The sequence below is a fragment of the Periplaneta americana genome, chromosome 2 (assembly GCF_040183065.1).
Source record: "Periplaneta americana isolate PAMFEO1 chromosome 2, P.americana_PAMFEO1_priV1, whole genome shotgun sequence".
In the NCBI taxonomy this organism is placed as follows: Eukaryota; Metazoa; Arthropoda; class Insecta; order Blattodea; family Blattidae; genus Periplaneta; species Periplaneta americana.
The window spans coordinates 159,545,611-159,563,597 of record NC_091118.1 but is presented as its reverse complement, the minus strand read 5'-3'; the positions used below and the strand labels follow the sequence as shown (position 1 = coordinate 159,563,597).

The 17,987-nt window shown below is 33.7% G+C and overlaps 1 protein-coding gene across 5 annotated transcripts in view; it reads left to right on the top strand.

Annotated features, from left to right (window-relative positions):
* LOC138694719 (homeobox protein Hox-D9-like) overlaps nucleotides 1-17,645 on the top strand; it is a 738,702-nt gene extending 721,057 nt beyond the window's left edge. For 4 of the 5 annotated variants that reach the window (XM_069818709.1, XM_069818708.1, XM_069818707.1 and 1 more), the window contains one exon: nucleotides 15,891-17,645. In XM_069818709.1, coding sequence (XP_069674810.1) covers nucleotides 15,891-16,348 — 458 coding nt within the window. In that variant the 3' untranslated portion in view covers nucleotides 16,349-17,645. Of the gene's footprint in view, nucleotides 1-15,851 lie in introns of all 5 variants that reach the window. The other variant, XM_069818710.1, reaches the window with a different exon arrangement.
* Nucleotides 17,646-17,987: the final 342 nt, after the last annotated feature.

Here is a 17,987-nt window from a genome sequence, read left to right as displayed (position 1 = left end):
GGACTTGAATGGTTAATGATCTCACCGCTTCAGTTGTTCAGATATCTGACACATTTCACTTGACGATAAGTGTCAGAGGAAGAACAATTGTTTGCATACATCTGAAGTCTGATTAGTGTAATATGTAACTAGTCAGCGATGTATGCAATGGAGGGGGAAAGTAACTGGCCACCCTAACCCATTATCTCCTAGCTTAGTTGTCTCGTGAGTGATGCCTTATTCGTGTCACTTGTGAGGTTCAAACCTGTCTTCGGACAGTTGACTACGCAACAACTATGAATATGTAGTTTTGTTTCGCTCAACATTTGTTTACCGAAGACTCCTATAATTATAATGAAGAGAACAGAAATAGAAAACAAACCAAAGCAAATCACATTTAATAGAATGCAAGAACATAGGCCTAAATATGTATATATGTGTAACGCATGCATTTATGTATGTATGCGCCCTGTATGTATTTATGTAAAACACTTCTTGTTAATAAAATGTTACAACTAATTTACTCTAAAACATACATATTAGTGAATTGTATATCATAGCTGCTTCTCTTCAAAGCATTATCTTTTTTTCATAAGCTTGTAAACTAAAGCATGATGTAATAAACATAAGAAATAACAAACAGTTACATAAACTAATGAAAATAACAAGCCAGAAGCATTGAATGATCTCTGGACGAAATCAAACCTAGTGATTAAATCACCTCATAATCTTTATTTGTACGAAAAGAGATTTAAATAAAAAAGACGTTAGATTTTAAATGTACTGCACTTTCTGTGGTCCAAGTATTAGGCTGTTTTAGATGTAAATTCAACGGATCAGAGTAAGTTCTGTTCCAGGTTCCTTTTATGGGGATTACGTATGTACTACGTTGCCAAGCGCCTGTTATGTGATCTATTAGGTAGAGAGATTATATCGTTAGGGCATCAGGCTTATCCATTTGACAGTTTAATCCCTGTACCTGGAAATTTCTGTTAATAAAATTTAAATAGGCTAAACATATTGAGTGGTGAATCAGTTAAATAATAAATAAATAAATAAATAAATAAATAAATTGTTAAATGAAATAATAATAATAATAATAATAATAATAATAATAATAATAATAATAATAATAATAATAATAATAATAATAGGTAACCCCATCCCCCGCCTCGTAAGTATAGTATGCTGCATATTGAGATGATGATAAATTTTTCGTAACCCTAGTTATTAGAGTAGGTATGTACGTAAGTATGCGTATGTGTTAATAAGAAATAGTTGTGTCACATTAACTAATTGGTCCCTTCCTTTACTCTATCTTAGCAACATATGCAAAGACAGAGAATTAGGCTCTCGATTTCGTTTCAGCATAATAATATAACGTAAGGATTGGCTTTATGCATCTGTCAGTTTCAGTGTACTGTTTCACTCCGTTTCTGTCCTGGATTTTTAAGTCCCGAGCCATGATTTTTCTTTTGACTTCGTCTGACTTCTTCATTTTATGATTCTGGCTGAGCACCGGCCCCATACAGTGGCGGAAATTTCATGAGAAAATTTATTCCCCATGAGGACCCGTAACACGAGTCCGGGAATAATGCTTCAAGGCTTAGATCAAGACGCTACGACGGCGTGGGAGCCCATGGTATTGCTGAATAAAGTAAAACACACACAAAATATATAGGGTGAATAGAAGTAATGCCATTAATTTCAAGGGATTATTCTTTGAGATATTTCAAACAAAACATTTAATACAATTTTGCTCGTTTTTTGGTTCCTTTTCGAAATAAATATTGTTTTATATATAACATTCCATAGTGTCCTTTGGGAAAGCCATTGATTTAATTCTCAATATGTCCAGTCAGTTTAAGAGAGCAGTATATTATGCTAATAACTGACTGAAAGAATTTTAGTTTTGTCCTTTAAATATGCAGAACTTTGATCCGAACAAATGTAACTTTTCGTTCTGCAAAAAAATTGTTCAATTTCACATTTGTTAGGACCAAATTTCAGCATATTTAAAGGACAAAACTAAATTATTTTCAATCATTTATTATCATAATACACTGTTCTTTTAAATATTTCTTATAAAACATTTTCTATCTGGAAAATAAAGCAAAAACGAGCAAAATTGTATTAAATTTTGTTTGTTTGAAATATGTCAAAGAATAACCCACTGAAATTAATGACATTACTTACGGTTCATGCTGTATAATAGTTTAATGATCTTTTGATACATATTTTATAGTAGCTTCAACACAACGACCGTGTTCGCAGGCCGCCAGTTCGCTCTTCAAAGTTGGTAGCTCTGTTTTATTTGCTCTACTACAATAGTAAGTAGAAATAATTTTAAATTACGACGCTGGCTGGTCAGCTTGTGTCACTGGGTTCAAGGCTGCCGGCGATCCAACGTCCAGAAGGGACGATAGATACGTACGTAATGCATGTCACATAGCGAGCAGTGACGTCGCAGAAATTGTGTCATCAGCTAAAATACTCTCATCTCAGTGCTGAAATGAAAACTTCCGCATATATCTTTGTGTACACTCCATGTGATTTTAGAATAGATTCATACGGCAGTACAGTATAATGTTACATTGCAGCTGTTAAAACAAAGGGACTGCTCACTGTTCTTGGGTATATGTGAATTTTGAAATCAATACAGACATGAGTTTCAGTAAATGAAGGAGAAGGTCAGTTTATTATTATTATTATTATTATTATTATTATTATTATTGCTTCACTCTTTCAAAAATGTATACAGAGTGAACCCTAATTAATGGCATTAATTTTAGTGAGTTATTCTTCGAGATATTTGAAACAAAATTTAATGCAGCTTTTTATCATAGCATGCGTCAAGGTCCCAGATTATTAAACAAATTTTATTTTAATATTATTTTAACCACGAATCCTCTCCAAATTAATAAAAAAAATATAAAAAATTGTATTGGATGTATAGTTTGGGTTTAAACATATTAAACACTTTTTAATCTGTATTCACTCTCAATTTTAATTATATTTTTGTCTGTATTGGAATCCCCTCCTGAGCACGAGTCGTACTCATTCAGAAGTGGGCTAGTTTATCTTACATTATATTAACCTGTATTAATTTCAAACTTACTAGCAATAAAATAAATAGATAAATAAATAAATAAATAAATAAATAAATATTTTGCTCGTTTTTGCTTCCTTTTCGAGATAAAAATTATATTATATGAAACATTTCATAGCGTGTTTTGAGAAAACCGTTGATTTAAATCCCATTATGATCAGTCATCTTAAGAGAGCAGTTTATTATTAAATTAAGTTACATAGGCAGTAGAATTTTTTAGTTTTGTCCTTTAAAGGTGCAGAAATTTGATGCGAACAAAATGTAGCATTTTAAAATTATTTTTAGAACGAAATGCTACATTTGTTTGGATCAAATTTATGCACATTTGAAGTACAAAACTAAAAATCTTTCAATCATTTATTATTAGGCCTGAGAAATATATGCCGTTATACTACCAGTGCGCTTCGTGCGCCTTTGACTTTGAGTATGTCTCGGAATTGGGGTGAGTTAACGCAGTGTCTTTCGTTCGTTTGAACTCATGCTCACGGTAAATTAGTCCTTAGCATTTGAGTGGTTGAAAGCCACATACAGTTGACTACAGTATAACATGCATTTAGAAAGTTGGGTTGGTATGGTCAAGAACACATTCTTTCTCTACATCTGGTTCAATTTTGATACTCGCACTTTGCATTAATAGTATCGTAACTCTAATATGCATTTGTTGTCTGAAATTCTGTTACAACTGACTTGGCTGAATTATTATAAAGCATCCAACACAAATATTTGTCCTTGGGTCCGTATACATTTACGCTGAATGACTCTCAAACATAGTGTCCCTCGGTAACTAAAATATATTATTGGGAAGACGAAACATATCGAGAGGTAAAGCTCGTAAAACCAACACTGCATACCAATATGTTAAACACAGAATACAGTTCATGTTCTATGCGGCTTGCATCGACTTGTGCTGACCTCTGGATGGCAAGCATATTGCCTATCAGTGAGGCGATAAACCCGACATCTCAAATTCAATAAAATATTGTTAGCCTTAATTGATTTCATAACGTTTTTAAATTTGCATAAAATTCTTTTCATCCGATATGTGTGATTTTATACTAACCACATGTGATTAGCCTGTTGTACGCCTCAAGTTCGAGTCTTAAGTTTAAAAACTTGATCTATTTAGCCATGGATTGACATTCTGCATTGACATCATGTCGTAACAAAGGAATAATATTAATATAAGCTCGTTACTTTAGAAGTAAAACATTGTTTGATTTATCCAATCGTTGAACTTAACGTTGACGTAAAATACATTAAATTAAAATGCGATAATGAACGTGTTTATTCCAGCATTTGGCTCGATGGTAGGCTACAGAACTATGAACGTGGCAAACCTCTGAAAATAGTATGTAGAACGGTAGGAATTATTGCAACTTGTTAACATTTATAAAACCCAACAGCTTTTAGTCTATTTCTGTAAACAGAGTTGATTTTTTACTCTGTTGTGCACTTATTTCACACAGAATAATTTCATTTTAAATTATTATATTTCCAAATTTTTTCTCATCCTATGCATCGAAATGTCAGTACGTCACTGGAAGCTTCGTTTCTCATAAAACTCAAAGCGATATCACCTTTCTCCCTTCCTCCTCCTATACTTTTTTCTTCGTTCTCTTTTCTTGTTATACCCTCCTCCCTCCTTTCTTCTTCTCCTTCTTCCTTTTCTACTTTTTTCTTCTCTTTCTCTCTCTTTCTTCTCCTTCAATCTTTCCTTCTTCCCTCAATTGTTGTGTTTCTATTCCTCTTTCGTTCGTATACATTTCTGTTCCTCTTTTTCATATTCTCTTTCATCTTTCCATCATCTCTTTTTCTATGTATCGCTTTATTTTTCACGTTTTCGTACTTATCGCATTCTCTTCGCTTACTTCTCTTTCGCCTATTTTTCTCATTTTCTCCTTTTCAACTTTTTTCTCATTGTCCTAATATTTTCCTCTTTTTTCTACTGCCTCTCCAGTTTTTTCTATAGCTCTTTTTATCTTTCTCCTCTCTTTGCTCTTTTTGTACTTTTCCCTTCTCCTTTACTTTCTGCCTGTCCTTTACTTTCTGTCTGTCCTTTATTTTCTCTCTTCTCTCACTTTCTTCTATTTTTTCGTCTTCATTCTCCTCCTCTCTTTCTTCTCCTTTTCTTTTTTTCACTTTTCTCCGTCTGCAATTTTTGTCTCTCTTCTCCATCTCTGCTTTACCTCCGTTTCTCCCTTTTTGCTCTTCCTTTCCTTCCTCTTATTTTTTCTTTTCTCTTCCTCATATTCTTTTCTTCTCCTTTTGGCTACTTTTTCTCCTTCTGTTTTCTTTTCCTGTTTTTTTCGCCTTTTCCCCCTCTTTCTCCTTTTGTTCTTTCCTGTTATCTTCTCCTTTTCTCTACTTTTTCTCCTTCTGTTTTCTTTTCCTGTTTACTTCGCCTTTTTCTCCTCTTTCTCCTTTTGTCTTTTCCTGTTTTATTCTCCTTTTCTCTCCTCTTCCTCTTTCTGTTTTCGTTTCCTGCTTTCTTCTTCTTTTCTCCGCTCTTCCTTCTCTTTTCCTTTCCTTTTTAATCTTCTGCAGTTTGTTTCCTTTTTTCCTTTTCCTCTCGCTTTCCTTTTCGTTTTTTTTTTCTGGTATATTTTTCTCTTCTTTTTATTTCGTTTTCCTTCTCATTTTTCTTCTCTCTTTCGCTATCTTTTTTTCCCTTTCCTTCTGCAGTTTCTCTTCTTCTGCTCTTTTCTTCTTTTCCTCTATTTCCTCTCCCCTCCACTTTTATTTATTTTTACTTCTCCTTTTTTCTTCTTTTTCCTTGCTTCCATTTTTGTTTCTATTCTATTTTTCTTCTTTTCTTTTTCTCTTTTTATCGTTCTTATTTTTTCATTCTCTCTGTCCACTTCTCTACCTACCTTTTCCTTTTAATATTTTACTCTTACTACATTCTTCTCATTGTTGCTCTTTCTTGTTCATTTTTCTCTTTCTCTTGTTTTTCTTCTCTGTTTTATTTTTCTCTTCTTCTTTAGCTTCGCTTATTCTTTATGTCTTTATTATTCTCTTTTTTCTTTTTCCTTCTGCTACCCCTCTTTTCTTCCTTATCTTTGGTCTCCTTCCTCTCTTCTCTTTTCTGTAACCTTTTCTTCTATTTCTCTTTCTCCTCTTATTCTGCCTTCGTCCACTCCTCCTTTTTCTCACTTCTCTCTTTATGCTTCTTCTATTCTTCATTATCCTGCCTTTCTTTTTTTCCTATTCTTTCTTTCCTTCTCTTATTTATTGTACATCTCATTTCCTTCTTCTTAAGACAGTTAATGTTATCCAGCTTCATTTCTATTGTGGCTATTTTCCCGTTGACCCTTTTCGAATATTTACATAATATCAACACTTTTTCGCCAATCTCTTGACGTATAGTCTTCGTACAAGATATTGCCATTTAAAACGTCATTCCGATTTTTCATATGTTCTAAACTTTATTTTGTCATGTTTTACATTGTCTTTGTCTTGCAAGGAATACTACAAAGTAATTAAAACATTGCGCATTTATATTTCCATTCCTGAAGCTGACAAATCTAGAATCTCTCCCTCCTGTACGAGTGGTGTTTAAAAGCCACTTACAGCACATTCCCTTTAAATTATTAAAGACAAGTAGTTTCCTCTGATCGGCACGGACGCCTAGACGTCTACCAGTGCCAAAATGAAGCGTCACCATAAGTTACTACATCCATAAAACGTACAGTCTCACCAAACGTCAGCACACGTGCGTTTCTCAAGTACACACAGACGATTGTGTAACTCCTGGACTAGAGCGTGAACAATGGTTTAGCCAGAGTTTAGGCAGCGAGCTTACTTCTTGTCATTGGGACAAGGGCTCGATCCCTGGCAGGCACTATAAGATTTATGATAGTAAAAATGTTTGTGGGGGGCGGGGGGAATAACGACTTCTTTTGTCATTATTATTCCATTTAGGCTACCGGTGTCATCGACCGGTGACTCGTTCTCCGAGGCTGTGTTCTCGATGTGGGTTCGAGTGTCGATTGTTTGTTTTTTACGTGTAACGTCAATATTCCACCTGGATTAATAGAAAAAATTAAATGTTTTGGTGGAATGGAAATTACTCTGACGTTCGGTTGCCATGATAATTCTTAAACTCAACAATGTAAACGAGTCCATTCATATTCGCAAGAAAAGACTGTGTATATTGTTCTATACAACCTATTTGAAAGAGTTTCATATAATCCATGAGAGGTTTTCAATGTATGTTATTCAATTGTGCTTTGACACCGACACGAATGTTAATAAAAGCTTGGCATTGCTCACATAGGCCTACAGATTTATAAAATATAAATAACAATTACAGTATTTACGTGATATTCTGTTATGCTTATATACACAATACCAGTTAATTGCTAATTGTCTTTGACTCAAAAAGAGGATTTTGTGGGCCTTACTCTTAGTTTTATTAATAGTTTTAATAATATATCTGAACTGCGACCGAACACTAGCGCTGCTCATCCGGGCCTCAAATTTTGTTAATATTATTGTATCCTCTTTTTATATTGATTGTATTATTTTATTTTTATTTCTATTGTTGTAATTATATTCTGTATATTTAAATAATTAAGTTAATAAATAATAATAAATAAAATAATCTGTTTCTGTTTAGCTAATATGTCTTACGAGCGTTTAGGTAGATGAAGTTTATTAATTAATAAGGATTTCAGTTCCTTACTTATTTTCTTAATAGTAGATTTACATTCTGTTTTAATGCTTATTTCATTCCGTTCATTAGGCATACTTAAATCCTACACCAAATTGTAATTATTTATCCTAATTCCATTACTCCAATTCTTGTACATAGATTTAATACGCAATTATACACATTTACTGAAATATCCCGTCTTTTTTTTAAGATTCTCTACAGTTGTAATACGAATAGTATATGATAATCGTCGGTCAAAATATCGTCTCGTCGCCAATTTTATGTACTCTAGATTACTTCACGATTGATACACCATTAAATAACCGGTTAAGTATTAATCCATTATTTCCACATCATATTTATTACCATTGGTTTTTAAACGCTAGGGTGCTATTCATAGACATTTCGCTAGCCCGCGCTATGAGCGTGCTAAACTAGCCCCGGCTATCGACTGGTTACTTATACAGGATTCATTACATATCATATCACTAACACTGGTTTATGAATACGAAAAACGTTAGTTCGCTGATCATCCACTGGAAGCCCGCGCTAAGAATGTCTATGAGTACAGCTCTTAAGAATTTGTATTCCTTAACAGAAACATAAAAAAAATCACAATTCGAATTATGATGCGTGTATGTAGGGCTATGTATGTATGTATGTATGTATGTATGTATGTATGTATGTATGTATGTATGTATGTACTAACCGGCAAAGCGAACTTCCGACGCGCAAAATTTGTGAAACAATAACTCTGTGACGTCATCGTATCGTAACATAAACGGACATCTGGTCGACTGCAGCGCCTGATCTACAAGGCCAAGTCAGAAGTTCGCCTTGCCGGGTTGTATGAATGCATGTGCCTAAATTAAATTATGTTTTATTTAACGACGCTCGTAACTGCCGAGGTTATATCAACATCACCGGTGTACCGGAATTTTGTCCTGTAGAAGTTCTTTCACATGCCAATAAATCTTCTGACTTAAATTCCAACGACCTGAGCCGGGATCGAACCCGCAATCTCAGGCACAGAAAGCCAGCACTATACCGACTGCGCCACCCGGGACGACTGTATGTGTTTGTGTGCGTGCACATGTATGTATGTATGTATGTATGTATGTATGTATGTATGTATGTATAAATTATAGATAGCACCAAATTATTTTTTTTAATTTGGTTGACACAATTTCATAAAACAGTACATGTCAAATAGGAAACCCCGCACATTTTCTCTATACCCTGATACAATGTTTCACACTTAATGGTTTTGCCGTTATTTAGAATGTACACGACATCCGGCTACATCTGGTGGTTAAAATGTAATCAGTCTAATGTAATCAATTTAAAGTGTGTTTGGTTCCGAGAAGTTACTACGGACTAAGAGAAGCAAACATAACAGTTATATTTATATGTATACAGTATATTTATTGAGTTTATGAACAAATGGGTTAGAGAAATATTGGCAGGCTAAGAAAGCGATGGACAAAACTGTTTAACTGAAAACTATGACACCCAAACGAGCCTTCACGGCCTAACCCGTGAATTGTTGATTAGTGGTGATTTATAGGGTTTTTTTACATTTGCAGAGAAATGTTTGATAGAGATTTTAATTTAGAATGATGTTTAATTCTATTTTTTGTTTCGTGGTCACGGCGTAGTCTTGGACTAACGAGCTTAACTCATGACCCGAGGTTGTGTTTGAATATGGGTTCGAATCCCGCGTAGGTCGATATTCCTAGTTTGGTTTCTTCTGAGCTTTCCTCAATTGAAGGGTTCAGAGCCATAGGCCAAGAGCCATATATTAAAAACATAGAAAACAAGAGATAAAATTGAATGAATACCATAATTTAATGAAACATATAGCAAGTAATATAAAGTATGCACATTGAAACTGAATGATAATATGTCAATCTTCATTAAACTATGGTAATCACTTAACTTTAACCCTTGCTTTCTCTGCTTTTAGTAAATGGCACTTGACCCACTATGGCTCTGAGCCCTTCTTGTAAAATGATAATCCCATGACTAGTGCTTGGGCCATTTCGATATTACCAATGAGAACTATAAGTTTACTGAATCACGTGCTGGAATCAGTGTTGTTACGTATTATTTTGTACAGTGGCAGGGCCCTTACTTGCCGTTATTCGTCCTAACTCTACAAGCGTGGCTCTTAGATGTTGTTTAGTTTGTCAGAGACTATCCAGAGTGCAGCACAGGCGGTGGGTCTACATTTCTCTCGTAATAAATGACGAAGAATTGCACAGGGGAACCGGAGTATCAGAGAAAATCTCTGGTCCACGGGCTTGCCCAAAATAAGTTATAAATTCAAGGTGGATTGACATTGATTTGAAACCGGTCTCTCTAGCTTATAACCCAGCGCGCTAGTACTAAACCAGGTTATATAACAGGTTCAATTTTTTTTTACATGAATTATATGTCCATAATTTCAGGCAAGTACTAAGGTGGCATCCAGGAAAATCGACCACAACATTTTCAGGCCAGTTATATCATGCATGTGATGTCTAAAATATACGACATATTCCAATAATGTAAACGTCGATCGACAAAGGATCAATGTATCCAACGTGACCTTGAGTTGGAGAGAGATGCAGGAGGAGGAAGTTGCACGATTCGGCGGGTCTTGCGGCAACCGAGGCAGTATAACTCGATAATGCGAAGCGATAGAACCTTCAAAGTGGTGTTAATCGATTTATAATAAACCATAATATTAATTGAACAACAATCGACAAGTCAATTGGAAAAACTCGCTAGTGAAGTTGAAGGAAGAAAGTTGTTTACGTGTTTTTTTATAGATAAATATTTTATTAGTCTATAAAGTTAAATTTGAGTGCAGTGTAATTTCTAGAGAGGTAGTATTTGAGTTTTTTTTTTTTTTTTAGGAAAGAGTAAGAAAGTTTCAGTATTCATTTGACCATCTGAGTACCTACTGCGATATATAATTCGTATTTATACACAATAGTCCTGTATATCTGATAGTAGTATAATTATTACTTTTGTACCTCCTGACTATATTCTTCACCTACTATATACTAGGTTAGATTCTGTACCACATTGTAACATGTATGTTTTCCATTTAGGAACCCACATCTTAATAATCCTTTTATGTTCCTCTAACTGCCCTTACATTTTTCCACCTGTCATCAGGTAATAATTTACATATACGGGCTTACCCTCATGGTATTTAAAGTGTTTCATAAGTCCTAGATTTGTATTATTTTCATATAATAATAATAATAATAATAATAGTAATATTATTATTATTGTTATTATTATTATTATTATTATTATTATTATTATTATAGTTTTAAGAATTAATGAGACTGTGTAGCGTGAATCATATGCAGACTGACTTTTGTAACATAAACAATCATATGACTCTAACAGTATAAAAATTAAGCATGCAAATTTTTAAGTTTCTCATGTCTACAGTTAATTAAAAAAATATATTCAATATAAAATATTATTAAAAAATTGACCACAAAAGTGACTCATTTTTTCAGGAACTATAATCTTCTGCACACATTTTCTCGTTGCTCATATCTCTATTCTTAACGTGTGGTTTAGTTAGTTTAAGTAGTTCTAATACAAAAATTATATCTACCATATGAGGTTTGAAAGGAAAAAAAGACTTAACTTTTTACATACTAATTTAATCATATCTGAATAAATATTTGCATTATATTAATAAAAGCTTATTGACACGAATGTACTGCAGTACTTATGTGTGCAAAATTTGAAAAGTGTAGCTATAATCATTTCCGAGAGAAAAGGACAATGGTTCTAAAACTGTTGCATGTATACATGTATTTTACAACTTCTCTTTTGGCATTTAAATGGACGCGCTGCCTTTTTAAGAGAACATTTTAGAGTCTGTGTTATTTTTAATCATACTACTCAGCTTCTTTAAAATAATAAATTAATGTTATGTAGGTTTAGACACATTTCAATCAACTATGAATTTCATCTTTAAAGACTTGTACAAGAAAATGTCAAGTGATACGTAACCTGTGTTTTGCCGTTGTAAATGAAATATTAACGTGTTTATGGATTTTATATGTGTACAACTATAATCTGTTATTAAATTCTTTACAGTTGGTCAAGTTGTTAAAATATGTATGTCTAATGTTGTATGTGTAGTAAATTTTATTATTTAAAGCCAATGGGACAATCATTAGTAGGTTATTATTTTAATTTAAATGATTATACTGATTATTTTCTAATTAAATTTTGTGGTCTCATATCCAACGCGATGTAAATGTTGCCATGTCTAGTTACGTAATTAAGAAGGTACCGGTATTCATGTAGAATTTTATTCTCATTTCGATACATTAATAACTCAACCTTCTAGAGAGATTTGTATATGAGATCATGGATTTTGTTAAATTATTTTTATTTTAAAAATAAAGTAGTACAATGCTTCTCAAATTGCAGTGTGACCTTGGAAGTATATATGTTTTATATTCAATTTTTAATTTATTTTTGCAATTTGAAATAAACATTTTACTATTTGCCACTCAGATCATCTTGCTGAAGGTTTGAAACCAAAAGTGTAATAATTCAAAGTATGCTACCCCAGAGTGTATCTTTTAGAGTAAAATACAAACTGATTTGTTATAAGGATCGTTGAAGGATGCATCGTCTACTTATATACACTGATATTATTTATTTAAAGCTGCATTATTCTTTACCCTTAATATCTTAGCGTGTATAAATGAAGTAATACAAATATGACTTAATTCAGCAACATTATTAAATTAAAATTCTTCAAAGTCATACATAAGTGAATTGCAATTTATACTACTAGAACATACATTTCTCTAAAATTAACTGCAATTTATTCTTAATCGATGGAAAATGTTACAATTTAAATAAATAGTTGCCCATTTAATATGACTTCAAGTAATGTTTGGCACTAAATTAAATCGATGCTGTTCGTGTTTTGGTAACTTAGTTATATAACATTTTTAATGTTTTATTCATTAATATAATTGTTTACTGATTATCAAGCACGGTCCATAGAAAATAAATGGGAAAACATCGATGTAAATAATTGTTTTACTTGGACTGATGCTTTGTATGTACACAATATCGTTTTTATATGTGGAAATGATTGCTTCATAAAACTGGCAGTGAGACAAACATTGTTAATACAGACTCTTCCCCTGTTTTTAATTTCACCTTGCAAAAACTCTATGCTTCATTTATACATATCCTTCAGTTTTGAGAAATGATCCCGCGGTTATTTACAGTTCCATGAAGTCTAATTTTATTGCCTCTAAAGGATTTAAGTACGCATTAAAAGCTGTATTTTTAATCTCTGCATAATGGTTACATTATTGACACCGCTCCTCATTAGCAATAGTATTATATCATTTTATTTTATTTAATAAGGAGACAACCAAATATTGTGAATAAAATTCTGTAGGCTATAACATTTCAAAATGAGATTTTTAAACTTGTTAATATTTTTATTTTAAAATGTTTACTGATACTTATTGATATAGTACAAGACCAGAATTGTTAACTTCACATGTTACTTTGTAAATTTAAAAAATATGTAACAACTTTTCCTATAATGTTGTCGCCGTCGATACTATATTTGAACAATTATTTAAACAGAGTACAACGATGAAAGAGTAATGGAACGGAGAAAAATTCTCTCCGGCGCCGGGATTTGAACCCGGGTTTTCAGCTCTACGTGCTGATGCTTTATCCACTAAGCCACACCGGATACCCACCCCGGCGTCGGACAGAATCGTCTCAGATTACGTTCTCCGTTCCATTACTCTTTCATCGTATGATGACGCAGAATATCTGCATGGAAATATCATATGTACTTCGGTACATTAAATAATATATATGATATGCGTAAATCACTTGTGATTTAAGACGGCGCTTATTCCGTCGGATCCCGGCCAACTAGTCACTCATAACGAGTGCACCTCAGCACATGTGTGGACTTCAGTCCCACGTTCATAGACATCTATGACGTAGTGCAGAGGGCGGCCACTAGAGGGAACCCAAGAGTTGGAACTTAGAAACTTAAGACACAGCCATCGGCGTAGCTCAGGCGATAGTAGAGCGTTTGTCTGGTAATCCACAGCTGCGTTTGGGCATGGGTTCGATTCCCGCTTGGACTGATTACCTGGTTGGATTTATTCCGAGGTTTTCCCTAACCGTAAGGCAAATGTAAGGTAATCTATGTTAAATACTCGGCCTCATGTCACCAAAACCATCGATGCTAAATAATCTAGTAGTTGATACAGCATCGTTAAATTGTCAACTAAAACAAACTTAAGATAAACCTGGGAGTCACGGAAAGTGAGAGAAATGCCGCTGTTTTCCTGTAAGAGTTTCAATTTCACTGAAAATTCTAAAATGCATTGTCGAAATTTCTAGATAGATCTAACATAAAAATTGGTAAGGATCACACGACCATTCTGGGTCGTTCTATATGATAAATAATTATCCACTTTTCACAGTGAGTTTGAAATACTACTTTTGCATTTAATCCATGATATTTAAATTTATGAACGAATTGTATTTATACGAGTTCTGTTTCTTACTTGAAAAATAAGTCTTGCAGTTGTAATTTCATTATAAATTTAAACATATTTTAATATTCCTGTAAAATGTATACGCCTATTTTCCTAAACAGCAAAGTAATATTCCAAATTGATTGCAATATACGCAGAATAAAATATGTGTGTGTGTGTTAAATTTATTACATATATCATTTTTTCTAACATTTATAAACGAAGTCGGATATCTTATACTTTGAGAAAACAAATGTTACCTTGTACACAGTGTATAAAACAAAAATTTATCTACTTATTTAGATGAATAGTAAATGATCTAAGATTAAACTTCCACCGGTGTAGCTAAAACTGCTTGAGATCTGAAGAATCTCTCGGGTATGGGTTTGAATTCCCGCTTGAGCTGGTTACTTGAAATTTTTCTTATATTTTCCCAACTGTAAGGCGAATATAAGGTAAACCTATGGCTAATCCTCGGACTCGTCTCGCCAAATACTATTTTCCTATCAGTAGTTGTATCTACAATAGCAATAAGCTTTCAGGCTGCGGTGTGTTAGGGGGTTAGGTACAGCTTACAGCAGTACAATTTTGGAAATATTCAACATTTTTCCCCTCCATTACTGTATCTTGTACAATCATGAAAATTAGTATGTGTAAAACAATGTCCTTCTGCTATATGGAAAAAAATATTTTAAGACTTAAAAAAATATTTATATAATATATTTCTTTTTTTTTTTATTCAGTTCACTGTGCAGCGATGAAGCATTTTCCACATAACTAAAAAACTATCCAACATTCTGTGATGAAATTTCTTGTGTGTATTAATGCATGTCATATCTACAATATGATGCAAGATCACTTCTCTAACTTTGATAGATTGTCTGATAAAAAAAATAAATTCGTTTTACAAAATGGTCAAATATCAGTATTTTCTTCTAACACAAAATAAAAAAAAATATTGTTTATTAAGAAATGTAATTGAAAGAGCATGATATTGTAAACATGGGTTTCAGCAATAAAATAAAAGAGAGAGAACATGAAAAAGTTAACAAGCTTATGAGTTATGAGGGAAACGCTTCATCACTGCACAGTGAACTGCACATTTTGAATTTTGAAAAAAAAAATATTTTTTTTAAATCGTAAAAATATTTTTTTCATGTAGCAGAAGGACAGTGTTCTATACATACCAATTTTCATTATTGTACAAGATACAGTAATGGAGGGAAAGAATGTTGAATATATCCAAAAAAAAAATTACTGCTGTATATTGTATCTAACACCTTAAGAACGAAAAAATAAGTTTTAAATCATGTTCATCTTTTGAATAGTCTAATACTTCAAGGAAATATAACAGAGAACTGAATTACAGTGAAAGGTGTAAAATGTTTAGTGAGAAAGTACGTACACATGAATTTAGTAATGCAGCTTATATTCATTTAAAATGCCAAGAGGTAGCCGTTACACGATTTTGGCGTTCATTCTATAGGCATGATGAATCTGAGGGTCAATACATTTGTCTCTTGGCCACCGGCAACTGTCTAATGGTGTCAAGTGATGTGGGGTTCCTCCCCATCTTCTTTCTTCCCGGCAGGTTCCCTGGCCGGCGTCGGGATGGGGGTGGGAGTCGGCGTCGGCTGTGGCGCCGGAACCAACCCTCTGGAATGGACGGGCCAAGTGACTGTCCGGAAGAAACGCAAACCCTATTCCAAGTTCCAAACTCTAGAATTGGAAAAAGAATTCCTTTTCAACGCTTACGTGTCCAAACAAAAACGATGGGAACTCGCCCGAAATCTAAACCTAACAGAGCGGCAAGTGAAGATTTGGTTTCAAAACAGAAGGATGAAGAACAAAAAAAACAGCCAGCGCCAGGCGGCGCAGCAGCAGAACAACAACAACAACAGCAGCGCCAACAACCAGAACCACCACTCGAGTAGTCAGCACCACCACGGTAGCCACCACACACAGCCGCACCACGTGGTGGCGAGTCAGAACCATCACGGGGCAGCGGCAGCCACCAACGGGACGGTCGCCGTTAAACATCATCAGTGACCTATGGCTTTCTCTGGGGTTGTCTTTGGCCACCACCATCAGTTCCACCACGGAGTCGCCACTTAATTTGTACATAACAAACAGTAAAGGACACGTCCAATTGAAACAAAAACACAAAATGATAGATATTCATGTACCTGTTCAGTCTTGGTCGACAGTGGTTCTGGTTTCTGCCAGTTCTATGTGCACTGCATTTAAGAATTAGCTGCAGTAATGTGTTACGTTTACAGAAAAGTCTTTTTGGACAGAGATTTTCATAAATTTATAAGGAGCACGACAGTTATTTATAGATTTAACCACGCTTCAAAGGTCCAGTAAAGAAATTTAAGTACTTGAAACTGTCCTGGTACCATATATAGCCTACATTTTACTTGTGGAATTTTACATGGTACTTATTAGTTTAATAACGAAATTTATATTTTGTCTATTATCTTCATAACAGGACAGCAATTTTTAAACACAAGTTATAATTTTTTGGGAAATAATTATGGAGATATCTAAAAGTAAAGGACAATATTAATTTTTGGAACTATATTTTGTGAAGGAAACAAGTACAGTAAAACTCCTCAAATTGGACTGTTCATAGTCTGGGCACCCCTATAAAAATGTTAAAATGCTATACATTTACAAGATTTGAATTATATACAGATCGTCCCAGCGAGGTTTATGCTAGCCGCGCGCACCATTGGAGTTTCCCTCACCAAGCAAACGAATCCCACTTAAGGCCAACGGCGCGTACCTGGCATAAACCTCACTGGGACACTCTATATCTTGGACACACCTCTCTTCTGCGACGTGGACATCCCTTTGATCATATATTTGAGAGATTAATTTTGTTACCTTTCATTTGAACAAGGAAATATTTTAAAATATCTTTATTTCATTTGTTCATAATTGATAAATAGGTTGTACCTGGAGGATTAACTGGTATCTTTACGTACTATTTGTGTACGTACTAGAGTTTGCTGAAGAATTGTATTCAAGTAATGTATCGTTACCCTTCTTTTGTAATCATCCTGAACTTTTTGTGACTTTACTTGCACTTCGACGGAAATAGGAAAATGTGTAAATTTTGCAGTCAAATCCAGGAGCAGTGTCTTATGACAATTTTTTAATAAACTATGCAGAAATGTATATGCGTGCCTCCAGTTCTGAACAATTTAAATTTAATTGAATATGTAATTGTGGGAAAATTCTTAAGTAACTTGACTAAACTTAACGTACAATAAGTACTGCAACTAGTCGTGTGACTAAATAAATGTATTTAACTGATTTGAATTAATTTACTTAATATCGTCGCTACGGCTCCAGAATCCGTTATGTTTTTTTTTTTTTTTTTTTTTTACAGGACAAAGAAAAAGCATTGCCATTTCAAATCTACTTTCGGTATAATTTCATCCTTTTTCTTGTGATTATTGAAATTGTACCGAATTTAGCTTTGAAAATCAAAGGAATTAAAAGTGGCAATGCTTGTTTCTTTGTCCTGCAAAATCTTTTTTAAAACACATAGTGGATTTTGGAGGCTCAGTGACGATATGTAGAATTTAAACAATTTATAGAATTCAAACTCAAGTAGATGGGATAAGGAATAACCATTTATTTACTGCCATATTTATAACAGTAAACAAGTTGGACACAT